This window comes from Penicillium cosmopolitanum (assembly GCF_028827165.1).
Source record: "Penicillium cosmopolitanum strain IBT 29677 chromosome Unknown utg000003l:1.0-3747932.0:1.0-3751027.0, whole genome shotgun sequence".
In the NCBI taxonomy this organism is placed as follows: domain Eukaryota; kingdom Fungi; phylum Ascomycota; class Eurotiomycetes; order Eurotiales; family Aspergillaceae; genus Penicillium; species Penicillium cosmopolitanum.
The window spans coordinates 535381-561915 of NW_026622673.1; the positions used below are offsets into that span (position 1 = coordinate 535381).

The 26535-nt window shown below is 48.0% G+C and overlaps 6 protein-coding genes across 6 annotated transcripts; 4 read left to right on the forward strand and 2 right to left on the reverse strand.

The window, feature by feature from the left end:
* Nucleotides 1–6994: 6994 nt before the first annotated feature.
* Nucleotides 6995–8344, reverse strand: N7509_000354 (putative aminotransferase; the record flags this gene model as incomplete). Its single annotated transcript, XM_056625001.1, has 4 exons — nucleotides 6995–7453; nucleotides 7485–7716; nucleotides 7783–8252; nucleotides 8282–8344. The coding sequence occupies 4 exons, from the start codon at nucleotides 8342–8344 to the stop codon at nucleotides 6995–6997; spliced, it is 1224 nt and encodes a 407-aa protein (XP_056493583.1).
* An 805-nt stretch (nucleotides 8345–9149) lies between these two features.
* N7509_000355 (uncharacterized protein) lies at nucleotides 9150–10791 on the forward strand (the record flags this gene model as incomplete). Its single annotated transcript, XM_056625002.1, has 3 exons — nucleotides 9150–9453; nucleotides 9505–9636; nucleotides 9689–10791. The coding sequence occupies 3 exons, from the start codon at nucleotides 9150–9152 to the stop codon at nucleotides 10789–10791; spliced, it is 1539 nt and encodes a 512-aa protein (XP_056493584.1).
* A 473-nt stretch (nucleotides 10792–11264) lies between these two features.
* Nucleotides 11265–11981, reverse strand: N7509_000356 (aspartate/glutamate racemase family protein; the record flags this gene model as incomplete). The annotated part of the gene is made up of 1 exon (XM_056625003.1): nucleotides 11265–11981. The coding sequence occupies one exon, from the start codon at nucleotides 11979–11981 to the stop codon at nucleotides 11265–11267; it is 717 nt and encodes a 238-aa protein (XP_056493585.1).
* Nucleotides 11982–12647: 666 nt separating this feature from the next.
* On the forward strand, nucleotides 12648–13962 carry N7509_000357 (trans-sulfuration enzyme family protein; the record flags this gene model as incomplete). The annotated part of the gene is made up of 2 exons (XM_056625004.1): nucleotides 12648–12863; nucleotides 12913–13962. 2 exons carry the CDS (start codon nucleotides 12648–12650, stop codon nucleotides 13960–13962), a joined length of 1266 nt encoding a protein of 421 aa, XP_056493586.1.
* Nucleotides 13963–15929: 1967 nt separating this feature from the next.
* On the forward strand, nucleotides 15930–17527 carry N7509_000358 (bZIP transcription factor; the record flags this gene model as incomplete). Its single annotated transcript, XM_056625005.1, has 3 exons — nucleotides 15930–15985; nucleotides 16037–16591; nucleotides 16807–17527. The coding sequence occupies 3 exons, from the start codon at nucleotides 15930–15932 to the stop codon at nucleotides 17525–17527; spliced, it is 1332 nt and encodes a 443-aa protein (XP_056493587.1).
* Nucleotides 17528–18359: 832 nt separating this feature from the next.
* On the forward strand, nucleotides 18360–19505 carry N7509_000359 (uncharacterized protein; the record flags this gene model as incomplete). The annotated part of the gene is made up of 1 exon (XM_056625006.1): nucleotides 18360–19505. The coding sequence occupies one exon, from the start codon at nucleotides 18360–18362 to the stop codon at nucleotides 19503–19505; it is 1146 nt and encodes a 381-aa protein (XP_056493588.1).
* Between the last annotated feature and the right edge of the window lie 7030 nt (nucleotides 19506–26535).

Consider the following 26535-nt stretch of genomic DNA (forward strand, 5'->3'; position numbering starts at 1 on the left):
CTTAACCAATTTAACATACCTATCTCAACAGGTTATGAGCCCGGGTGGCTTAACCTTAGAGCGCACGCAGAAATTTAAACAGACAGTTCCTTGCCTGCTATTTACAGCTAAGCCTCCCTACCAAGTGATAACTTTATCAATTCAAGGACCTGACCACATTGCATCAGTAACTTGGTGAAAATGTCGAGCTCCAGTGTACAAACCGACTGGGTGGAATGAAGCGGATGGACTTTATCACCGCGACTGTCACATTGTCACACTATCACGCTGTCACTGTCACACTGACACTAGCCCACTATCACTATCACTGTCACACTATCACACTGCTGCCTTATCGCCATTGTAGATATCACATTGGCACAGGATAACGCAAAACTGAATCCATAGCTGAAAAATGTCCCCTTCGACAGCGAACGCAGAAATTGCCTTCTCAGGGCCACCATCTCGATCTCAGGGAAGGCCAGCTCAACTTCCGAAGCGGAATGCAAAACAACAAAATAGACACTCTTGGACAGATGAAGAGCTAAATCTTCTTTCCTATTTTCGATGCATTCGTCGCTGGCGCTTCAAACAAATCCAGAAGTCATATTTTCCAACACTTTCACCGAATGCACTCTTGGGAGCCTACTGGCGCTTATCCACTGAAGACCGCATACGCCGAGCATCAAGGGTCACTGTCCCAATTACGACTCCTCATAGCACTATACAAGACTCTCGGAGTACCCCCAAAGCTCAATCCACACGTCCCAGCCTTGAGAAAGGACCAAGTCACGATAATACTCCTACTTCTGGCTTTTTCTCTCAGTCAGAAAACGGCGTTGGGGCCTCGATTTCGACCTCGCCAGATCCTGTGATTGGAGACGAACCATTACTATCCAATAACCATAATACGAATCGCTACAAGCTTCGGCCCAACAGACCATCAACCTTCCCGCAAAAGGAGCCGCGATATCTAGTTGACTGGCGTCGTTTCCCTCACTTCTCCAAATCGTATAGTCGCTCTCTAAACCTGTGCGGGTTTCCAGACAGAGACTATACTCCACTATCTCGAACGCCTACGCCAAATTCATCAGATCGTAGCCTCTCCATCGTCTCGAGCCTTCCCAGTGTCGCATCAAGCCTTGAACTATTTGGCTTAGAAGCGCGTTCTCTCCACTCATCTGATCGTGATTCGGTTGCTTCCACTCTACACGACGACACATCCAGCCCAGAATTCTTCAGCTCGGAGGAGCAACCGTCTACAACATGACTGACCTTGCGAAGTTTGAGCAGTTTGGATTGAATACATTCTACAATGGCATCCCGACACTGGATAATGCCAGCGACTGGTTTAAGTGGAACCAGAAGGTCAATGAGTTCATTCGGATATCTGCCGTTGCCGACGATGGAGCAACGCCACCGATAGAAGACGAAGAGGCACAGCAATGGACTCGTCGCCAAAAGTTCTACTCTGCGATGATTACAGCGAAGCTGACACACAATGCGGCACAGAGAATCAACGCCTTTGAGATCTCTCAAGTTCAGTCACTCCTCAAAGCAGTAAAGGACAACTTCAAACCAGAAGGCACTGGGACATACGTGAATCTCCAGAGACGGTATATGTCACTTACAAGAGAAAATGTGGAAGTGCCCAGGCCCTCGGAGCCGAGATAAGGAAGATTCACGCTGAGAAACTTTTGCTTGACCCTGACTGCGTGACTTCCGAGATTGAGCGAACATTCTTTTTCGTGCATGCATTAGGTCTTGAATATGAGAGCTTCCGCGATCATATTTTCCGGCAAATGGATCTTGTGAATGAGAGGGATCCAGACGGAAACATCACGAAAGCGGCACCCACGTTCGACTACATCGAGAATAAGGCAATCGAGGAAGAGCATAGGAAGGGTCAATTGAGCAAACAACCAACAGAGACCCAAGCGCTTCCTGCCCTGACCTTGATCCGAGGACCAGGTGACAAGAGGCTGATACCATCATCAGACGGGACCAGGTGTCGAATCGAGATTGATAATGTTCCGTATTGCTCGTTCTGCCGAAAACCTTACCATGTGGACTCCGAATGCTTCAGTAAGAATCCCGGAATGAAGGATCAGAGAACAGACGGAAAGAGACACAAATCAAAGCAAGGGACTCCACATACGGGCGCACGCAGACCGCCGAAAAGGCAACTCTCTACTGACGATGAAGACGATGGCGCAGGCAGGCCGAAAGACCCAAAGAAGCCCACCTTCATGTCGACCAAGGTCTCTGGACAAGATGTCAATGATACATTTGGAAAGGATGTTGAAGGCAACTTTGCTCTTTTCGACTACGTCCCCGCTCTGATGGCTATTAAAGCCCCCTCGATCCGTGACGCCTGGATAGTTGACAGTGGATGTGCCCAGCACGTCTGTAATAACGCCTCAAGATTTGTAGAGATGAGCAAGTACCGTGGGCCACCACTGCGAAGCATTGATACGTCGACGATTCCCTCCGGAGTTGGGACAGTAAATGTCCTGTGCAATGTACGAGGCAGGAGGAAGTGGTTGGTGCTCGACAACGTCCTCTATGTCCCAACTGCACACGCAAACCTTGTCTCTGTACTCCAACTTCTCCAACGGGGAGCAAAGGTCGAATTTTCAAGCCAAGGTGCCATTATTCGCAATAAGTCAACCGGAAAGAACCTTTACACCGCAAGCCAATACCATGGAGTCTACGCACTTAATTTGTGGACGAATATCAGCTTTGCGTCTTACCATGTTAGCCCCCAAATGATTCTGTGGCATAGTCGGCTGGCTCATATGAGTGATGCAAATCTGCAACGACTTAAAAGACAGGCCTACGGTATTCGGGATATGGAGCCACGCCAACCATGTAACCCATGCCTCCAGGGACGAATGATTGAAAAGCCCCACAGCCGGTCGCGAAAGGGCAGAAGAGTAGAGTACGCAATGGAACTCCTCCACATTGACGTTGCAGGGCCATTTGAAGAGGGCCTCGATGGGAGTCGTTACTGGCTCACCATCGTTGACGATTTCACGGGATGGATAGAGATTATTCCGATACCCCGACGACAAGAATTCGTTATAGAATCACTACGTTTCTTTCTCGACCATAACGAACGTCCTGAGCGAAAATGTAGAAGGATACGCCTTGACCGGATACCCGAGCAAGTGGGAGAAGAAATGACATTCATGCTCTTCTCACGGGCAATTCAAGCTGAGGTTACAGGAGTTGACCAACACCAGCAGAATGGGGTTGCCGAAAGAGCCCATAAGACAATTTATGATAGGGTTGGGCCTACGCTAGCACATGCAAGGCTACCTCCTAAATTCTGGCCAGAGGTTGCTCGAACCGCAGCCTTCCTCTCTAATCGGTCGCCGTCATCAAAACTCAATATGACTCCGTACCAAGCATGGTACGGCGACAAGCCTGATCTATCCCGACTCAGAGTGATTGGGTCCAAAAGGGAATATCTGATCCCGCCAAAACAGAGGAAGAAGCTCACGGAACCACGAACAAGACCGTGCATTCTGCTAGGCTATGAGGGAAATACCAACTACCGTATCCTACTGGAAGACGGAAGAATCGTTGGGACCCCAAATGCTGAATTTCACGAAGTCCTTACAGCTCCCTCCACACGGACTATAGAAGATGTGGGAGCCAGACGAGACGGCTTACCTGAGGCAACGGCTGCTGCCGCAGGGGGAGTGAGACGGTGGGACTAATAAATCAACCGTCGGTAGGCATACGGCAATCATCCGTACCCGCCTCTGGGCGCCAATTGTCGATGGCACCACCAGAGCGAGCGCTACCTAAGTCGAGAAACGATATCTCGCATACACTGCCTCGATCGAGTAACGATAACTCGCGAGCGCTAACTCAGTCGAGTGACGAGAACTCGCTAATATCTGCGTCGTCTGAAACGAGTGACGAGAACTCGCAGCCACCTGTTGCTGAACAGGGAGACAGGACCTTGTCGCCCACGCAGCGTGACGATGTATTCGGACCATTCTCAGATACTTTACAAGAGAATGCCCAAACAAGTGACTCACCAACTGACGGCGACCAGCAACAAGACGACCCTCAACAGGGACAAGTTTCCGGGGGATGGCAACGACATCCAGAACCCCAACTTGACCGTCCAATTCATGCAGTGCGACAGGAAACACTAGCACATCACCCTGAACTCAGGATTCGTGACGCTCAGGGCACACAAGAAACCTCTAATGATAGCGAAGAAGAGCTTGCGTTAATGAACATATCTAATGGGAACATCATCCCAACGTTCTTAACATTGGCCTCCGAGGAAACGGAACCCTTTGAGCCAAAGACTCTGCAGCAAGCGAAGAACGACGCCAGCTGGCTTGAATGGGAAAGCGCAATGCTTGAAGAAGTAAACTCACTCAACCAAAACAAAACGTGGGAGCTTGTTGATCCTCCCCAGGATCGCAGAATCCTCAGCGGAAAATGGGTCTTCAAAGTCAAGCGAGGACCACATGGCGAAGTAATCCGTCACAAAAGCAGATGGGTAGTAAGAGGCTTCACACAAGAAGAAGGAATTGACTATGATGAAACCTTCGCCTCAGTTGTCAAGCCAATGAGCTACAAGGCCCTTTTCGCAATCGGAGCGGCCCTAGACCTGGAGATCGAGCAAATGGATGTCAAAACGGCATTTCTGTATGGAAATATAGACCACGAGATCTATGTCGAGCAGCCTCACCATATGGCTGATGGCACGTCAAAGGTCTGTAAACTTCGCAAGGCTCTCTATGGCTTGAAGCAAGCCCCTCGTATCTGGTACCAGACCCTTACAAACTTCCTACGCAATCTCGGCTTCGAGCCAATCACCGCAGATCTTGGAATCTTCGTGCGGAGCAATATGTACATCGCGGTGTACGTCGATGACCTCCTCATTGTGGGACCAAGCATTGCAGAGATAAAGAGAATCAAGCGGAGCCTGAGAAATCGCTTTCAAATGACAGACCTGGGGCCGTGCAGCTACTACCTTGGGATGTCTATCCAGCGAGACCGTCAGAACAGGATACTGTACCTCAGTCAAGAAGCATATATTGACAAGGTCGCTCATCAGTTTGGAGTCAGCGATGGCGCCCCCGTCAGCACACCAATAGAGACTTCACCACTCCCAGAGTGTAGTCCAGACCACCGATGCCCTCCAGATCAAAGAATCTCCTACCAACGCATTGTCGGGTCTTTGATGTACATTATGCTTGGAACCAGAGGAGACATTGCGTATGCGGTGTCTGTGGCGAGTAGATTCCTGGCAAATCCTGGGCCGCAGCACATGAAGCTCGCCCGACGCGTCCTGCGGTACCTCAAAGGAACAAGAGGCCTCAGGCTCACGTACAAAGGTCAGCCCCAGATGCTGAAAGGCTTTACAGACGCAGACTGGGGTGGATGTCGTGACACCAGACGATCAACAGCTGGATATCTCTTCAATATCGGGAGTGGTGCAATCAGTTGGCAGTCGAAACGCCAAAGCGTCGTTGCCCTCTCGACCTGTGAAGCTGAGTTCCTGGGCCAGACACAAGCAAGCAAAGAAGCAATCTGGCTAAGAAGACTGCTAAATGAGTTAAACATGAGCCAAGGAAAAACCGCAACAATCATTTGCGGTGACAACCAAGGAGCCATCGCCCTTTCGTCGAACCCACAATACCATTCCCGCACGAAGCATATGGAAATCCAACGCAAGTGGCAAGGAGAAGTTCAAGACCTTGGAACAGTGGAGCTGCAATACATCCAAACTACAGAACAAATTGCAGATGGACTCACCAAGCCTCTTGCACGAGGACGATTTGAGTGGTTTCGGAGAGGGCTTGGCATTGAGTGACGCCTCTCTCGGCCCACGGGTTTCGAGCAGAGACTAATCGCAGGGGTACCCTTTCCTTCTTTTCCTTTAAAGGTTTTTTGAAGGTTTTAACGGGACCTTGCACCACCGTGTTGGATGATCACTGGCATTCTTGATAGTGGTTGCCATCGAGTGGGAGTGTTGAGTATCACGGGTGGTCAAAGTATGTAGTGGGGATCATCAAGAGACAGATAAATAGATGAGGAGCCCCACCTCCAACAAGATAGTCAACTTAACCAATTTAACATACCTATCTCAACAATATGAATGCGAATATGAATACGGCGTTTATTCGCGCGAATAAAAAATTCATATATTCATATTCGCGGAGTGCGAATATGAATATGTCGTATATTCGTATTCCTTTATTCCTTTCGGAACCCTAGGTATGATGCCAACCTTGGATAGCCACTGGCCGATGCGGGAAAATTGAAGAGCAAACTACAATACTTCATTGGAATGAACGATTCATTCCTTACTTATGGACAGTTTACTACTCATGATATAAAGCCCCACTGTTAATTTCAACCTATTCTACAGCAACATCTCTGCCAAGTCCATCGAAATACGTTTTGAGGACATGCCTGTCTAATCACGTGACTAGGTATTTAGTCACATGATCTCCACTACCGTAATTCCCGCATGAGCGGGACACCCCGGTTGAGCGGGACACCCCAAAACACCATATTAAAGGCAATAATTTACAACATCATATCTTAGCAACCAGAATTTGTATTATGGTTTTGTAGTAAGTCAATACTCATATAGTAATAAAGAAGGCGTATAAGATTTTTTGAGTGTTCTTTACGAGGAACGATTCGAGTATCTGTTATTTAATCAATTGAGCCAAAAATACAATGTAATTTACTGTAATGGTATTAAATAAGCATCGTAGCTATTCGAAAATCCAGAATATAACTATCAGTGCAGCTAATAGTCAATTTGTTCAATCTTCAATAGAACTAAGTTGTGGTGGTTGAGATACAGGACTACAAAATATCGCCTTTAATATGGTGATTTAGGTAGGGTGTCCCGCTCATGCGGGAATTACGTTATTCTCTGGCTGTGCAAGATGAAAAATCGATGGTAAACCTAAGTGTATTTCTCGATCACAAATAACTAAGCCTTGAATCACATAGTGTTTAAATTCTAAGCGCATGGGGACAAGGGCACATCCATGTAGTCATTGTCAAGGAAGCTTTGGAGGGCCTCCAGTCCCGCAATTAGCTCGTCGGTATCTCCACCAAATCCAAGACGGATATAGCCCGAGAAATTAATCCCGTCCCCGAAGCATTTCCGGCCTGGAACAAGGAGAATGCCTCTTTTCTCTAGCAGCTGAGTGCAGAGCACCACGTCGTCAACAGGCCGACCAGATCTCACAAATCTGATGAAGCCGATGGGTCCGCCTTCGGGCCTCGTCCATTCGCAGAACGAAGTATTCTTGTCAATAAATGACTGCACGATGTTGAGATTTTCTTTGGTCAGTATGCGGTTTCCTTCGATCAGTTGCCGGACTGGAGGGCCGAGGACGAAGGAGGCCAGGTATTCGTCGATCTGGCTGGCAGTGATCAAGGCATAAGACCGTACGTTGACACAGAGGTCTATGACCTTCGGGTTGTGAGATGCAATCCATCCTGACTCTCAACCCTGCCAATGAATATGCTTTTGACAAGGAGCTGGTAGCGATGGTATTGTCATAGCCCATAGATAGGATTGATGGTGGATATTCTGAGTCGGTTGGTGATACTGAGTGGAACAAGGGACGATAGACTTCGTCACTGAAGACCGTGATAGAATGTTTCCGAGCAGTTTGCACAATACGTTCGAGCGTCTGTTTGAAAATTATCGCACCGGTCGGATTTTGTGGATTGCTAGAGTGAGGCGTTAAAATGGTCTGAAACTGTGCGGGATTATCAAGAATGCAGTGTTGAACTTACTTGATTATGATCATTTTGGTGTTCGGTCTGATGAGCTTTTCCAGTTCGTCAAGATCTAACTTCCAATCCTCACTTTGAGACGTTTTCCACAAGCTGACGTCTGTTCCGATCGATGCTGGAACAGCATAGAGTTGTTGATATGTGGGGTACTGGACAATGACATGATCGCCAGGCCCAAGCAAGGCATATAGAACAATGAAGTTCGCTAGCGATGCTCCAGGGGTAGTGACTATCTTCTCTATCGATAAAGGGCTGGAAGATTCGGATGAATAAAGATGGGAGATATTCGATCGGAGAGCTTCGGATCCTTTCATGGGACCATAGTCGAGCGCTTTCGATAGTACGGGAGAAAGGACATCTGTTCCAGTTTCGGAACTCCCGGCTTGTCGTTGCACATCGCTAATGGATTTCGGAAGACAATACGAATGTGCAAGGTTGTGCTTGATATCCGAGGATTGAGATAGGATCCACTAGAAGGACGTCAGTAATCTAAAGTAACATTGAAGCGTGGGGTCTTGAGAATGAATACATGATCAACTTCAAAAAACTCAATTTTCACCATTTTGCGCGAAACTTTGTGAATTAATTGGGCCGATCTGCGACCACCTTTTCACGGTTACTTATACTTCGAAGGGAGCCGGAGTTTCGACGGAGTTAGAATGAGTCACTAAACCCGTAACTGATGCTACCGTCCGTTTTCTCGCACGGAACATGTTATCCGGTTCCACCACTCCCCTCCCACTCCCAACTTACAATGACTATAAGATGTGAAATTAGAAAAATTGAAGATGAAGTTTGTGCGGAATAGATTGCAGCTACTGGTAGTGAATGGAAAATACTGATAGTACCGGCTGGACCAAATCTACTGCCGGTCGCTCATGACTCAATTACAGTGTATGTACTAGATGTCAACCAGCAGTCTACTCAAGTCTTGGCATTATTTTCTGATTAGGCTTTCCCGTGGTATGGGAATGGATGTGGGCCCTTACGTGAGTTTTAGATTACGTTAGTTCACGGTTATGTGACCCGGTTGTTATGCGAGTGGACTGACTAAGTTGCCACGGTACAAGCCTCGAGGTCTTTTGTATTGTGATAGACAGTATGTTAGTGTCGATGTGAGAGGAGTTTTTTTGTGGCCCTAGAAAAAGATGGTGAAAAATGCGGCCTCATTTTCTTAACACCGACGATATGTCCGGTTCCGAAGACGTCATGACTTGTTCACTTTTTGCGTCCCTTGTCAACTACCCTCTCCAGACTTTGGTATATAAGACCTGCCATTTATCTAACTGTCCATCCATTTCTACCTCCGCTGGCAGTCTTGTCACTCGGTTCGCTCCTTCAACAACCAACAAAGCCATCGTCCGATTATGTCCTCGCTTCTAAGAGGAGGCACCGCTGTTCGCAGCAAAACTTCAAAGCTCCTCAGAGGAGGAACCGTTCTTATCCATGGCGAGAAGGACCATGTTTCCCCACAATTGGCCGACATCCTTATTGAGGGGGACAGAATTTCTAAGATAGATGCCGCCATTCCTGCGCCTACTGAATGTCATATCATAGACTGTACCGATAAAATCATTTCCCCTGGCTTTGTGGATACACATCGCCATGTTTGGCAGTCGCCCCTCAAAGGATTCTTCGGAGACACGGCTCTGTTTCCGTACCTAGCAATCGGTTCGTGCCTCTTAATGAAAATCGAAGCGATCATTCACTGACAATATGAAGTAATTGCCGCCGGGATGGAACTCAAAGCAGAAGATATGTTTTGGGCGAATCTAGCTGGCAGTTTGGAATCTATCGATGCCGGAACAACCACTACCCTGGATCATGCTCATATGAACTGGTCCAAGGATCACAGTAAGCCTACCTGCCCTTAATGAGATATTCAGATACTAATTCCGAATTCAAGGCTGTTCGGCAATCGCCGGGACAATATCCTCGGGTATCCGCTCGATTTTTGGCTATACTCCGGTTTCCATTGTTGCGAGCACAAAGCCGAAAATTGAATTTTCGCCCGAGCCTTTGCCCAGTTGGATTATGGAGACTTTTGAACGACTCGCCACATCGAAACCACTTAATGACTCTGGTTCTCGTGTCCAATTGGGATTCGGGTTTGACTTCTACCACCTTCCCAAAGAAGTTGTCTTGGGAATCTTCCACAAAGTCAAGTCCCTGGGTACCAGGATAATTACATCGCACTTCATCCAAAACTTTGTCAAAGATAGTGAGAGTCTACCTGCTTTGTTGAAGTCTTATGGTTTGTTACAGAAAGGCATCGTGCTTTCCCATGGTGGTGGAGCTACGTCCGAAGATGTCAAACTGTTAAGCGATGCAAGCTGCTTTGTCTCTGCTACGCCGAACACCGAGCTTGCCATGGCAGTCGGACCGCCAGTCTGCTTCCGGAAAGACCTAACCGGTATCGATAGAGTATGCTCTTTAGGTGTCGACTGCCACTCGGCAACAAGCGGCAGCATGGTAAATGAGATGCGGATGGCATTGCAGACCGCAAGAGGAATTGAAAGTGAATCCCACATTCAAAGTGGCATATGGCCGAGAGAGGTAACGCAGAAAACTTCTCATGCCTTCAACTTGGGCACTATCCAGGGTGCCCGTGCTCTGCGCATGGAGCATGACATTGGTAGCCTTGAAGTGGGCAAAAAGGCGGATCTGGTGATATTTGATGCTCTCAGTCCTGCTATGATTGGTGTTGCTCAGCGGGATCCTGTCATGGCTATTGTCCTACATTCCACAATACGCGATGTCAACACTGTGCTTGTGGATGGGGAGGTGAGAAAAGAAAATGGCAAGTTATGTTCAGTCAAGGGTACTGAGTGGAGTGACAAGAGCGGCTTCGTGGAAACAAACCAGGATATTCACTGGCACGAGGTGGCAGATCGACTTTTGGCTATACAAAAGAGGCTAGTATCTAAAACTCCGGGCCCTCTTCTCTTGCAGATAGAAGATCATGTCCGCGAGCTCTTTGGCCATAAGCCCGCCGTTTCCAAAATTTAGATAGCCCTCAAAATTATTGAATATTAAGCTCTACTCTCAAGATTGACCATGGGGAAATAGGTAAGCAGGTCGGATTGGTTGATGAACATCTTTATCCTTTGATGATTCCACATCTTCTGTATATTTGCAATTGTGTTCGGAGTACACTCCAACTGGAGTCGGACATATAGGTTAATATGCAAACCTCATAATAGGATAAATCACGCGGATTATCTATTGAATGTCGAATTCTTTTTCTGAAAGTTACTGTCTATTAACAGTAGTTCCTAGTGTCTCCCAGAGAAATGCCAGAAATTATAGAATTGTGGCTGGCTAGGGCACGAATTTAAACAAATAGAGAATTCCTTAAAACAGGAAGGAGCAAAAATGGTTGAAAAAGTCACGGTACTATCCTATTAGCTTGTGGGTGGCAATTTGGCAGTTCCAGTTCCTCTATTTCGTCAAATTCGCCGTCCATGAATACCCGAGCTCAGCTAAAGACCTCCGAAGTCAGGACTCAGTGCCAAATCAACCGCCGCTTCCGCATGTGCTATGCTAGTGTCGATAATAGGAACAGCACTATCTTCTTGAGTCACTAACAATCCGAACTCAGTGCATCCGAGGATGATGGCTTGCGCCCCACGTGAAACCAAATCTGCAATCGCGGCTTTGAACTTTTCGCGCGTTTCCGGGAGAAATATATTTCTCGCAAGCTCTTGAAAGAGTGCAGTGTGAACGTTTTCTTCATGTTGCCCCTCGGCAACCAACACGTTCAGACCGTACTTCTCCTTCAGGCGTCCAACAAAATACGTTCCGGTCATGGTGTATCGACTACCTAAGAGGCCAACAGTGGTGAAACCATGCTTCAATATCTGTCCTGCTGCTGCATCCACAATATGAAGCATAGGGAGGTCCACATTCTTGACAATATAGCCATCGGCTGCATGAACAGTGTTACATGCCAAGAGGAAGAAGTCCGCACCGGCCCTTTTGAGCTTGGTTGCTTCTGCAGAAAGTAGTCTGCCAACCTCGTCCCAATTGTCTTCTTCTTCTGCTTTGACAATGAGTGCCAGATCCGTTTGAATTAATATAAGCTTAGGCGTATGTAGACCGTCAACTTGAGTGCGTGTTTGGAAGTACTCGTTGATCTTTTTGTAATAGACAGATGAACTTGGCCAGGAAATTCCCCCGACAATTCCAATCGTCTTCATTGTGATCTAGTAAGCTGTCAGGAAGAGATTCACGCCTACATTCAAAACTCAGTCAAATTCCAATTCTAGAAGTACTTACATATTCAACAGACCCAAGCAGGAAACAAAATGTCAGCAAGTGATATGAGTACTTTTAGGGTAAGAGCTGGCTCTGTCCTGATAATTTAAGCGTATCAGTAGACGCAATGCCTCGAATATGAGCAGCACGCTGATGAGGAGCACCAATGGATTTGACAAAAAAGGGTACACTACTGCCTACCAAATGATTATGTTGGGAGAAATTACATAACAAAAATCTCACGATGGACAGGAAGTAAATCCGTGGTGGCGACAGATGTGGGGCATTCAATTAACTGGCGTATCTCACAACCGAGCCAGCTATCCCCGCACACCACGTAACCAAAAAGTCACGCGAATAGTCAGCCGCATGGAGTTTGGGCAAATATTTTGCGACTGACAGAATTTGATGTCACTAGAAGCGTGGGGCGGGTGTGACCTAAAATTGACAAAAAATAAAAAAACATGTAAGCTTTTTATGAGAAGAAGACGACCCTTTAGTAAAGTTGATAATCGTACTTATGAGGGGTTCACACCCAACGCCATATTCACTGAATCATTCTCATCCTGGACCCTGGTCCTTTCGCACTTAGATTATAATTAAACGCCATGGCGAACAATCAGATATCTGAGAAGCCAGCCGGCTTTACTTTGACCGCCGAGGCTTTGGAAAATGCTCTTCCGAACATGGCAATGGCCACGAAGGCTATTCATGCGGATGATTTCGTCAGCCCTCATCGTGCTATCGCGCCTGGAATGCATGTTGCCACAAATTACCGATATGCCAGAGATCCTGATTATCTAGTTGAAATGGAAAACAACGATGTGAGTGCCTGAACTTGGTCATCAGGACATCACTAACAGAAATATGCAGCCGAATGCGCCATTCGACTCACATGTTTACTCCCGTTATTCGGCCCCTAACACCAGTCGGCTCGAAGTTTTGCTCGGTAGCCTCTTTGGTAGCCAGACAGTCACGTTCTCTACCGGCCTCTCAGCATTCCATTCAATGATGATCTTACTGAATCCGAAGCGCATCTTTATTGGAGATGGCTATCACGGCTGCCATGGTGTGATTGACGTGATGAGCAAACTGACGGGACTTCAAAAATTTGACCTGACGGATCTGGACCACTTGGGCGCTGGGGACGTCATCCATGTCGAAACACCTTCAAATCCCACCGGCGAAGCACGAAATCTTGCCTATTACTCTGCCAAAGCCCGTCAGAAAGGCGCGTTTCTGACTGTGGATTCAACATTTGCCCCACCGCCGCTACAAGACCCTTTGCAATTCGGTGCAGACATAGTGATGCACAGCGGAACCAAGTATGTGGGTGGTCACTCGGACATGCTATGCGGAATTTTGGTTGTGCACCCGGATCGTGTCCAAGAAGGGTGGGCCGAAACCCTTCACGCAGAGCGCAGAGTGCTCGGCAATGTTATGGGTAGCTTTGAAGGATGGCTTGGAATGAGATCTATCCGCACAATGCACTTGAGGGTGCTGAGACAGGCAGATACGGCCAGAAAGCTAGTTCACTGGCTGAACGAACAGCTGCAAAGCCCACAAACAGTCATTTCCAAGGTCCTAGATACTGTGAAGCACGCTTCGCTGCAGGATGAGGCCTTGGATGGTGGTTGGCTCCAAAAGCAAATGCCTGGTGGATTTGGTCCTGTTTTCTCTATAATAGCCAAGAGCTCAGAACTTGCCAAACGTTTGCCTAGCAGGTTGTATATTTTTCAGCATGCAACTAGCGTTGGGGGCGTGGAGAGCTTGATGGAGTGGCGAGCCATGACACACAAAGGCTGTGATAAACGGCTGCTTCGCATCAGCTGCGGTATTGAAGAGTTAGATGATCTCAAGTCAGACTTGGTTCAAGGCATGAAGTCATTAATGCCCGAAGACGAGACTCTCAGTGTGATTTGAAGGCGCTTTTCAATATCTCGCAGTGACCATTATTTACTACCAAAGAGTCTCAACTTTTCCGTTGCGATATAACTCTCAGGGGAGAGTCAGATGTGCAGAATAAATGGCTAGCCATGGGATGCATAGACAATTTATATAGGTACATCAATTCAGTCATTCTCTACCGGGTGTAACATTCGTAAACTTTCCGGTTCAGTATTGGCGCTTACTGTTGAGGGAAAATGTATCTGGCGTCTTCAACAACCCTGCTCGGCGCCTACTACTACTACCGACAGCTCCCGGCATTGGCCATCTAGGCTGAGGTCGATACTTTCCATTGGCGCGCGTTTCTGCGTAAGATTTGTGTGAGTAAAAATAAGCTGTTGAGGAACGATCTCGATATTGAAGGTAATTAGAGAGAGTGTGTGTGTGTGAGTGAGAGAGAGAGAGGGAGAAGGAGGAAGAGACCGAGAAGGTAGAATATACTAGTACCGTGACTATAGCCAAGTGAGGATTCGGCTAGGTCGGGATAGGGAATTAGTGGGTCGCCAAGCCACCTCTCCACAGAGACAACGTGGAGCCGATCGCGATGGCTTCTCTTGATACACAGAACACCCCAGCGGCTAGTCTTCCTGGTCGAATTTTTTCCTGCGATAAGATGATATATTATATTTGAGGGTTTTTTTGGCAGACGCATTTTTTTAAAGGTGTAAGACCAAAAACCTGTTTATGTATTGTTGATTCACGTAGAAGTTGAGGCGAAATGGGCGGGCGCGGGCGGTTCGGTGGTTGATTGGTTACTATAGCCAACGTAGTTCCCGCCAGTTCGACGCACCTGGCCGCGTGACGCACCCCAAAACACCATAGTAAATGCGACGAATTACAATTCCATTTCTCAACAACAATACAAAGTTCTGATTTCAAAACAAGTCTCGAATATCTTCTCGTCATACAAAATAATATGTCTTTATTCAAAAGTATTTTTATTGTTGTTTAGTTAGTTGGTGGGGTATGACGTAAAGTTGCGCTTTCATCAACGCCGCTTTCAACTGTTGAGATAGGTAGTTGTAATGTTCTTATTGAGGTTACTATCAAAAGTGGGAAACCCGTCTATTTAAATGTACATCGCAAGTCTCGCCACATAAGCTTTGACCACCGTGATACTCAACAATGATGGTGATTAATGGGCACGTGATCAGTGAACTGCCGAGCGGTGAAGTGGCCGCCATTGGTAACCACCCATCGCGTCATAGCGCAGATTTCCGTTGCCTCACCAACAATTCAAAAACTTACATGATGTGAAATGATGCCGTCCATCAACTTGAATCTAGTAGTGCAGCAAATTTCAGTGTAATCAGTACGCTGTCAAGATTCGTCGCGTGCTCTTTGACGATATGCTGTTTCTGTTATTAGGATACGCGGCCGTAAGGCAATATCGCCATTTACTTAATCGATATCTGGTATCGATACCTGCAGGATATACCCCCTCTTTAGAGCGACCACCCCCTTGATTAGTCATTATATGGTAAACAGCTGTGAGAGTCGGGAAGTACACCGTGTTCCTATTGGACGACTAACTCCTTATATACAACTGACTACGTCGGGGCGCTAAACCCGAAAGGGGAGAGGGAGAATCCTAACATTTTCGCGGGTGGGTTTGGGCGGTGGGCGGCTTGTGGCGAGGCCTAGCGCTCAAAATGTATTTCAATAGACTCGGCAGAGGTGCTGTGTTGGAATGACTTGAAATTAAAAACCGGGACATGTATCGTGAATAGGAATTTGACCACGAGGTAATGAAAGCATCGTTAAAACCAATGAAGTGTTGTAGCTTGCTCTTCAGTTTTCCCGCATCTGCCAGTGGCGTTGGGCGTCAGGCGTCATAATCAAGTCTAACCATCATATCCACTGCCACCACCCGGGCTTCACCGCCTTCTCTTGTGGCGCAAAACTCGTGCGAGGCTTCTAAGGAGACCCGTTAATTTTCCAATATGCTCCAGATGGACCAGGGGAAGAATAAACGCAGTATGGACGACCTGGAAAGGAGGTTAGTGGGGTTCGGCACAGGCCATGTTCGTTCACTGACTCATTTCCATAGGCGAGCTCGAAATAGACTGTCACAGCGCGCATACCGCCGCAGACATGCCGAGAGGCTGAGAGAACTCCGAGAACGCGCTGAGGCTGGCACTACGTCGCCGAACGAAATTCTCGAGAAGACGCAGAAGGAAAATCAACTTTTACGGAAGCAGCTATGCGACTTTCAATCGAAGCTGGCCAGTGTCACTGAGAGTTTAATGACCTTGGCTGGCTCCGTGACTAACGTCCTGAATGAAAATTCGCCAGATCAACCTCCTTTCGAGGAGACGAAGGTCGATCCACCCGTTGAACAAAATGAAACTACAGCTGAGACTGATATTTTCAACCCCGGTCCCGTTGAATCAACTTTGTTCTCGGATTTAATGATAGATGGGATCTTTCAGCCGAGATCCGCCATGCCAGTTACTTATCCACCCGAGACATTCAGCGTGGCTGCCGGGCCTGCAACATCAAGCGCTGGGCTTGACTGGGAGGCCATGTCAGGAAACCCGAGTGTTTTGAATCACCAGCAGATCCCGAACATCTGGAGCTACGGGTACCAGATGGGCTTCCAGCCGTATGCGAGGGCTTTAGCAGGTTCTGAATCCTCGAGTCTTATACTCCGCAAACCCTGGGTTGAATCGAATTCTGCATTCTCAGATCATATATCGGTTCTTCTCCAATTGTTAAAAACAAACGCAGGACCCCTCGAGTTACAGTGGAATTGGCTTGAATTGTATCGCATTCACAAGAGCTCTGATTATGAATTCAACTTCGCTAATCATGCGGCAGGCTCTACCGGCAAGTCGTTGCAGTGCTTGGGCTTTTTAACAGCTTAACCCGACCAGAAGCCATGGCATGGTATGCGAAAACGAGATTTCACCATATTGTCGACTTAACCACGTGGCAATTACACCCATGTCCGCAAACGCTAGAGAGGGTCGAAAAGCAATATCGTCCGACAATGTTCCAGCTACAGCATGACCATCCAAAAGTGATCGATTGGATACCATTTCCATCTATTAGAGACCGCCTGATTCGCTTGCACTCGGCGAACCCTCAGATCGACCAGATATTCTGTGATTTGGTCAGCAGTTATACAGTCGAAGCCGACATGGCAGATTTAATATTGGGAGCACCCGCACAAAGAGTCTACATCCGCGTTTTGGACGTCTCTATGGGTGCTGCTGATGTTAAGAACAAGATGATAGACCCACCTTCTGTGCTTCCGGTAGCAGATGCTGGAAGCTTGTTCTCAAACCCTGAATGCGCCCAGGCTCTATTCGTGCTCTTGCATATGGATCATGGAATCTCGGAGTATAAACTTGATCCTTCCTTTTTTGGTACCTATCCTGAGCTCTTTGACCCAGAAGAGGACTATATTGCGCAGGGCGTTCCATTGAGGCCAGATATTCAAACGATATTACCTCGCCCAGTTCGTCTTAATAATCTGACGTTCCAGACATATCGGAGCTTTATTGATTTCCATAAATTAGCTCTTACACCATTTTAAAACCCGTGTGTGCTCATATACTCAGCCGATGTACCTGTTTTTCTATCAAGAAAAGCGCACGTAATTCATTCATGAATCCAAGAAGGTTGGCCACCTGTTTTATTTAAATGAAAGGGAAATTTCAGTTAAGATGATACACCTGAACTTGATTGATCCTTCGTGGGAGTGGTTGGCTCAAGGAGGGATATTTGTAGATAGATGACGGCCCTTCATGTTACAGGGTCGTCCGTAAGAACGTGTCTCCTAAAATTATTCATTTACTCCCATTATTTTCTGAAGAGTCCTCTCGTTGTCAATTTTCAAACAGCCCAGTCCAAAACAATCACGCTTTCCTAACGCAACCGGCCAAGGTTCCACAGGAAAGTCCCTTGCATCCACGCGGTCATTCAAAGAAACTAAATGCCTCTCCTCTTCTCCTCTACAAGTCACATATCCTATGTAATGTGCGAAGGCTAGCAAGCCTACACTATCATCTCTTTGCTTTTTTGAGGTTGTTGGATGGACGCAGCTAGCTGCTCCATCGGCACTGCCATCGCCAACCCTTCATGTCTAATAAACGCTGCTTGTTCGCGACCGAGATGATCCCGGCCGATATCTGGCGGCGATGTTCTCTCGTCTAGAACATCCGAGATGAATCTCTGGACTCGCCGCAGAAGGTCGATGGCGTTCTCGCCAGCAGTGAAATGGCCGCATGCCGCAATCCATTCCCTCTGCCCTTCAAAACCTGTATACTCATCAAAGATTTCTTCAACCTTGCCCAAGGACTCAATTTGTTGTTGTAGATCACTTCCATACGCGTAGAAAAGCTCGGTCTCCCTCGGTGTTCGATCCTATGAGTGCCTTCGATAAGGTTTACAATAGGGTCACCGACTACCTACGTATCCCTCGCAATACTAAGAAAGACCAGCAAGGGACCTGTGTCACAGTCCTAGGTATCCAGATAGACGCTATCGCAATGGAAGCTCGTCTGCCACCAGAAAAGTTGTGCCGCGCCACATTGGATGCCGCAGCTGCCCTGAACGCGGCGAGTCTCTCCCTCAAGCAAATAGAGCGCCTCACAGGCTTACTAGCCTTCTGTTCAAGAGTTGTTCGGCTAGGAAGAACAAGGCTACAGTCCCTATACACCTTCCAAGCCGCTTTCCCACATGGGAGTAGCGCGCGCCGCCGTATCCCTTACGAGGTACGTGACGATTTGGAATGGTGGAGGGACTCCTTGTCTCTATTCAACGGCGTACTCCTACTTGACCCCTGCCTCCGCACTATCACACATTTATATACAGATGCCTCTAGTATCGGTCAGGGACTCTTCTTCTTCTCATCCAAGTCCACATCAGACTGCTGGCGGGCCAATTGTCACCAGCTTCACCCACACAATGCTGCCTCACTGGCCCTTGTTCAAGTCGCTCACGCGCATCATCCCCGCAATGCTGCCTCGATGGCTGTTGCTCAAGACGCACACGCGCACCATTCCCGCAATGCTGCCCCATTGGCCGTTGCTCAAGACGCACACGCGCACCATCCCCGCAATGCCGCCTCGATGGCCGTTGCTCAAGACGCACACGCGCATCATTCCCGCAATGCCGCCTCGATGGCCGTTGCTCAAGCCGCACACGCGCACATCAATACTAACGAAGTAGACGCCATCCTACAAGGCTTCCTACTCTTCATCCACCATTGGATTCATCATACTCTCGTTATCCACACGGATAGCTCCACAGCGCACGCGGGACTAAGAAAGGGCTTCCTTCATGGTCCACCTAACGCACCCCTCAAGAGCCTGCTTATACTAGCGGCGGCGAGAGACATCCAAATCGTGCCACATTGGCTCCCTTCCGGGGAAAATACATTAGCTGATGCGCTCTCCCGCAATAACTTTCAAGAGGTTGCTAACATTTGTCCCCACTGGCAGGACCTCTCGGTATTGAACCGCCCGCGTGGTTCTCTTCACGAGCTCCTCAGCTCAATGCAGGCCACCTAAAACTGCTCTGGAGCGGCCTCAGCGCTAACACACGTTCCGTCTATCACTCCGTTCAACGTAGTTACGAAAAGCACTGTGCGCTACAAAATTTATCGGCATGGCCAGCCTCAACACAGTCGTTAACCTCCTGGCTAACTTCACGACTTCTTGGGAATTCAAACCAAAAGGCTGTCAAACCTGATACCGCACTCGCTGACCTAGCCGCTCTACGATCCTACCATACCGACAATTTTCTTGACGATAAACTCTTTGATAATAAGCACTTTCGGCGCCTTATAGACGGCGCGAGAAGACTCAACCCCGTCACGAAAGTCCGAGTCAGAAAACCGATCTCGCGTGTCATTATCACGAAACTATCCGCAGGCCTAGCTTCACTCCCGTTACAGCCCCTAGAGATGACCGCGAACCTTCTGGATGACTTGAATTTCGCAACCGCCTGCCGGGTAGCATTTGCTGGGTTCCTCCGCCTCGGAGAATTCACCTACAAGACAGAAGACCTCAACACGCGCTCTATCTTCTCAGCCACAAAGCTTACGCGCTCCGACGTCAGATTCTCGTCCTCGTTAGATCATGTGCAACTCACACTCAAACGGAGTAAGACAGACCGCCGCCACGAAGGAATACAGATTGTTCTCGCAAAAACAGGAGACGAAGCGTGCCCAGTAGACGCGCTTCAGAAGCTACTACTGCTCGACCCTAAAGGGCCCGATGCCCCGTTATTCTCCTTCCACCGAAAGCCGTTCAGCCGTAACCATTTCCTCTCTACCTTGTCCACTAAGCTGAGAGCACTTGGTATCCAGACGGACGGCTACTCGGGCCACAGCTTTCGGAAGGGTGCGGCTCAACATGCGCACGATAGTGGGATCCTCGACGACCAGATCCAGGTGCTCGGCAGATGGACCTCGGAGGCATTCAGGGTGTATTTCACCACGAACGCGTCAGCTTTGTACAAGCTCAATCACCAGTTTCAGACAGGCGCGCCTGCTCCGCTATCCCTACTGCTTCCTCCACCGTCCCCTCCACCATCCTAGTTTGGCCCGGGTCATTTGAGCCTTCTCTGACGCTACAGTCTAATGCGTTTACGCATAAGACCGCAGCGACAGGTGACCCGTTACGGCCAAACTATATACGTTCCTGTTCCCATCTTGACTGCGAGAGGTCACCAATAAAAAGACGATGCTTTCCCGTCAAAATGAAGAGCAGGACTTTCCTCCTCACACTCCGGGCCCTCGCAGCCTTGGGGTGTCTTTTGCAGGTAAGATCTGCGTTACGAAGTACTCTTCGCGAGACGGGCTCCGCGTTATCAAGTGTGCCTCGCAGGGGGTCGCTGCGTTACCAATTGAGACCCGCAGGAGAGTGCTGCGTCAACAATTTCTCCCTCACAGCCCATGAGCCCTGTGACTGTAAAAACGCGCTTCCTCGCATCAATGAGCCCTGCGTTGTAAAAATGTGCTCCGCAGGGACATCTGCGACATCAAGAGCCTCCGCAGGGACGCCTGCGCTATCAAGAGCCTCCGCAGGAGACCGCTGCGACACCAAGTTCTCCCTCACAGCCCTGAGCCCTGTGATTGTATAATCTTGAGCTTCCATGCAGCCTTGAGCCCTGCGTTATCAAATTTGTGCTTGTTAGGCGACCCGTGGCGCCGTGGTCCTCGTCCTGATCCTCTGGCGATTGCAGGCACCTCTTCGTGGTGTCAGAGACTAGTATTCGGGGGAGTCCTCGAAGAAGCCAAGACCTGCTCCAAAGAATCAATAGAATCAAGAACCATCCAGTATACTTTGTGTCATGCCTTTCAGCCTGTTAGTAGAGTTCAATAGCCAGGTTCCTGGGTCGCGTAAAGTTTTTATGTAGCCTTGAATCACGCCCTGGCTTTCGACAATGGGCATTTCTTCAACGTAGTGCGAAGTAGGGCACTGAGTCATCGGGCCAGTGGGGATCTCAGTGTATGATAGCTTGGTGGTCGATCTGGGCGACGCGTGCAATCCAAAGTAGCCTCCATTTGTGTGAATGCTTGTCTTTGCTGGCTACCAGTGGTGGCAAAATCTGTCTCGACGTGGTGAGATGCGGGTTGTCGACACTGAGTAGGAAATGTTGGCGTGCTGATGGTGAAGGCGTGTTGATGGTGAAGGCGTGTTGATGGTGAGGACACGTTTATGGTGAGGACACATTAATGGAGAGGGCTGGAGATGAGGGCTGGAGGTGAGTGACAGTTGAGAGATGGTGATGATCGTAATGGGGACCGAACCAGTGAATCGTGAATCAACATGGTGATGGGCAGCGCGGGTGACTCCCGGGCGGTGAAGCGGTGGCCAACAGTAAACACCCATCCCGTCATAGTGAGGGTCTTTGTTCCATATGCAAAAGTTGAGAAACAGTGCGAAACGATGATTTCTAAATATCAGATTCGTGATGGTAGTATTTCCTCCGGTCGGTCTTCTGTGTGACATTCTCTCGGCTCGAGATTCGTCGCGTGCTCTTTGACCATGTTCTGTTCAATATCTGAGGTAGTGTTCCCGAATGCTGACTTGAAACCTGCAATATATATCCCTAGACCATTTCTATTATGTACATGATCGGGGTAAACTGGCAAAGAACCATTGGGGTACGGGCGATAGAAAGCCTCATTCTTCCAAGCAATTTTCACTTATAATTTGGAGTCGGCCTGATCGAATAAAAGCCATTCCTAGAGCCCCGAAACGCTGATCTTGTCGGATGTGTGCCCAGAAGAACGGGGTATGATTATTTGTAAATTAGTGGTTATAGTCAAGCAAAATTGGCGCCGGCAACCCTTCTCTTTGCGTGGTCTAGTGGCATTTCACTTGGCTTTCTGTAACGAAGCGGGTTCGATTCCCGCAGGGTACATCAGAACCCGTCCATGCGGTCCGCCCGAACTCAAAGCCCGCTTTTTTTTCGAACCATTTCCCGAGTATTCGCTCTACGATTTAAATTTTACCTTTTGCTGATCTCCAATGGAAGTGGTGAGACCACCTTTGCGGAGTCGATTGGACATGCCAGCCAAAGTCAGCAACCGGAGGTATTGAAATTGATGGTCATCGAGGACCTGCCGCACCAGAAACATGCTGCGGCGGGAAAAGGCTGGGTGCACTTACGCGTCGCGTAAAACACACATGCCACGCCTAGACTGAGAGTAACATCAACCGCTACGATCGATGTCAGTGAGAACGTCTTCTTCACATATATCTCAAGACGTTCTTCACATATATCTCAAACCGACCTGCATCTTTCAAATAACTAATAACAACTGCGCCATTGTGACCGTCTCGGCAATCGACTGGCCGGTCCGGCGAGGCTACTTCTGCCGGCGGGTACGTGCGATTCGGTGGTGAAAGCGAGGAGGCATTCGGTCGGCGGGCGGCTGCATCGAGCATAGCATCGGGGGAAAATACCTAATTTCATTACAGTGACTTGACTATGTTTAGTTGCCTTTCGAATTATCCTGGAGATGGAAATGTACTAACCAGGATAAATTATGAATAAGCCATGGTAGCAGCTTTAATGACCGACTGCACCAGGCCACAGCCAAGGCAATTTGCCGTTGGATATACCTAATCTAGCACCGATTATCAGCAGCTGGCGCAAGATAGTTGTTCGCAACTTACCTTGTTCGCGGCCTAGATGAGGTCCCCTTAAACCAGCTATAATGCACATTCTCGATCGGACTCACCAGAACAGCTGAATTAGGGCCGTCTCACTGTCTCTCTATGTTAATATGATTTCTGGTGACCGAGGGTGGGATAGACTTACCGTGAGCAGCCTGGAATCAGCCTAGAGAAACCAGGAACTAGGTAGTGGGATCAGATCCGAGATCACTTTGTACCACTGGGAATGAACTTAGCCATACCTGCCAATGTACGGCTCTGGGCTAATATTCAACCATGCCAGGGCAAAGTATCACTGGGCAAGAGATTCATGGTTCTTTTTTTGCGACAAACTTTGCCCCGACCTAAAAATGACTGCTCTCGCGGCGAGGCATCAAGGGTAGATCTAAGCCATGGGCTGTCTTAACGCTTGATCAACTGAAATCAAGGATTGAAATAACTGGCCTTAAGACTATTGCCAATAGCTCTTTTCAATTTGCTGATTGAGGCCACCTGGGAAAAAGTTGGTTGTCTTTTTCCGTGGCGGTGGATTCTCGGCCTCTCTTCGTTGTCGCGGATGCTCCGATGGCTCGCTCGGTCATCAGTGAGACCGGCTCATGGCTACCGACAAGCCTTCAATTTGGACATGGGCAAGAGGCTCATGGCCGTCAGAATATGGTGAGTTGCTAATACATTGGCTGTCAATTTCTGTTCGGACAGGGTAATGTAGAAGAGAGGAATGGAGAGACTTTGGAAGTTTACCGTATGGCTAAGCAAAGGGCATCAAGCCTTTCTGAAATGGGCTTGCTTAATGCGCCAGGCGAAGTGCCCGTGTCAATCGTTTCTTCTGAAACAACAAAGACGCAAGTGTAGTGAGATTAAATGGCTTGCCCCGTCAGGTTGTTGCAGCTGGTTTAGTCTCGAAGACGAGGGGGAACATAGCTCTGTCAGGTCTAGTGTAAAGAATCATCAGCGATATTTTCTGAACAATGGAGAGCCCCGAACAGCCAGCGTTCATTTTGAGATCGAAGTGCAATACCGGGCGTTGGGAAAGAGCAGGGAAAAGCCCAAGCGTGACTTACAAGACATTGAGTGACTTGCGATAGAAAGTTTGCCATCCTACAGAGAGGGCCGTCAGCACATGATATCTGCTATCAATTTTGCCGTAGTTTTTGGACTCACGTTGTCGGTAAATGCTGTTCACTGTAGGGAATTTTGTAAAGCATGACATCTATTTATCATCAATCATTAGTAGGTACCCTGTGAAGGCAGCTTGGAACTTACTGTGCCCCCAGCTTGGACCACTCCAGATCCTTGAAACGTTTGTTCAATAAATTCTCAGTGTTGAGCGGAGGATGGGCTAATATTGAGTATCCTCCACGTTAGCATGGTTTCAAATGATTGGGCACCTACACTCACTTCTTGAAAGATTGACTATTGAGAAAAGTTAGGCTTCAATGATGTAAGAGGTCAGCTCATTTTATTGCATGATTTGGAGGTCAATCCATACCGAAGAGTAGCCGTGGAGACGAATCATACTTGACACTTTTTGTTCCAGAATCACAAAGGAATTATTGTGAACGATGGTACTGCTGGCCAAGGACCGGGTATTTATAGTTATTCAGCAACTCATTCACTCTGCGTCAATAAGATCATCATGTTTAATTGCGAGGGCTCAAACACGAACTTCTCTTCAATGATGACTGACTCAACATTTCATCATTGGTTTAATGCAACTCTCAGAGGAATTAAAATTTGCGCATGGTGATCCAGACAGAAAATAGAAACGTTTCTGGCTGTTGGCATCGTTTAAACAGTCACGATACCGTAGATAAAAACCGATAACAGTTATCAACATTCATCACCGTCAGTCCGCCCTTTACTGCGACGGGCAAGGTGACAAGATCGTGCGATTTCATCCCACTCACCGGCGATGATCCCGTGACTCCACGCAACAGCAACTCACCAAAGGCAGGCAGACCGCAGGGTTGTTCGTTGCCTACCTCCCATATCGGAGAAAATCCATCACCTACACAATATCAAGTAGATACAAGCTATGGGTCGGCGCGCGGCTGATTCGTACAGCCATATCTCACAACAGAGTTTCTTGTACGGTGAGCCGGTCACTAGTTCGATTACGTTTTTGAATAACAAACCTCTGCGTCAGCCGCATCTTTGCAAAGGCATTACCCGCATCAATCTCCTGGGAACGAAGCGGATGCGGGTGGGTACTACTACTCGGAAATATAAGCCAATTAGTGCCATCAATGGCCGACATGCTCAAGTCGTCTTTGAAATTATTGGCTAATAACTGGCCTTGGCTCCCAGGAGCCTGTGGGTCGTAAATATTGATGCGATCATTGGATACCACTAATAGAGCGGAGGAATAATGAGCCAATCGGTGCCATGAATAATCCATATGTGCCACAAAGCCTCCGTAGAAATGATAGGTCCAAATTTGTCTATGAGTTCCTGGGAGCCAAAGCCAAAACTACACCTACCCTAGCTGAACAGCCCGTCATCAGTGTGATCATTGGACACTATTTATAGAATGACATTCACTGAGGAATAATCAGCCAATAGATGTCATGGAAGATCCACATGTACTACAACGCCCCAGTGGAAATGGTTGGTCCAAATTTTGCTAAGAGCTCCTGGGAGCCCAAGCCCACCATTACACCTACCATAACTGGATAGCCTACCAGCAGTACCTGCATGGAATTCCCGGGAACTAAGTCGATATATGAAATTGGGTACCGCTGCAAAGATATCTAAGCCAATCAGAGCGATGAATGCCTGGGGACGCCTAAGGCCAGAAGCCTGTGATCGTCGATATACACGCTGTCGTTGGATGCCAATGATACTACCGATATAGTCCAAGAAATGATGGGACACTCGGTGCCGTGAATGACTCGAATGCATCAACACTTTTAGTCTGTCACGCGGAGAAGACTGCCGCGTGAGCAATTTGACCCAGTGGAATAGATTTTTGTTGTTTAGAGGTATGAATCGTATTATTAGTTCTTGAAGAAATATGAGGCTATATATACAATTTGGAGCCAAGTTGATATTAAATCCACTCGATTGTATATGTAGACATCTCGTAGCTATTTCCGATGGTGCGGCTTGCTTCCTGATCTGTAAATCCTCATCCCACGATGTATTTATTCCCTTGTCGCCCAGACTGATCGTAATGTACCAATCTTCTTCTCTTACCCTGAATTTCTTCGATTGACAAATAGCTTCAGCGCCAGAGCTGTAGACTTACTGCTGTGCTCGGCTGTGTCATTGTGATCATCTAAAGTTATATCCATCTTCTGTGTCAAGCCTAAGACAGGAAAGCGGGCTGGCATTGTAGAATCGCAGCTCTCTACGGACTGTCTTTTACCAGGCCCCTTAGTATACAATCATTTTATGTAGTGTAAATCTA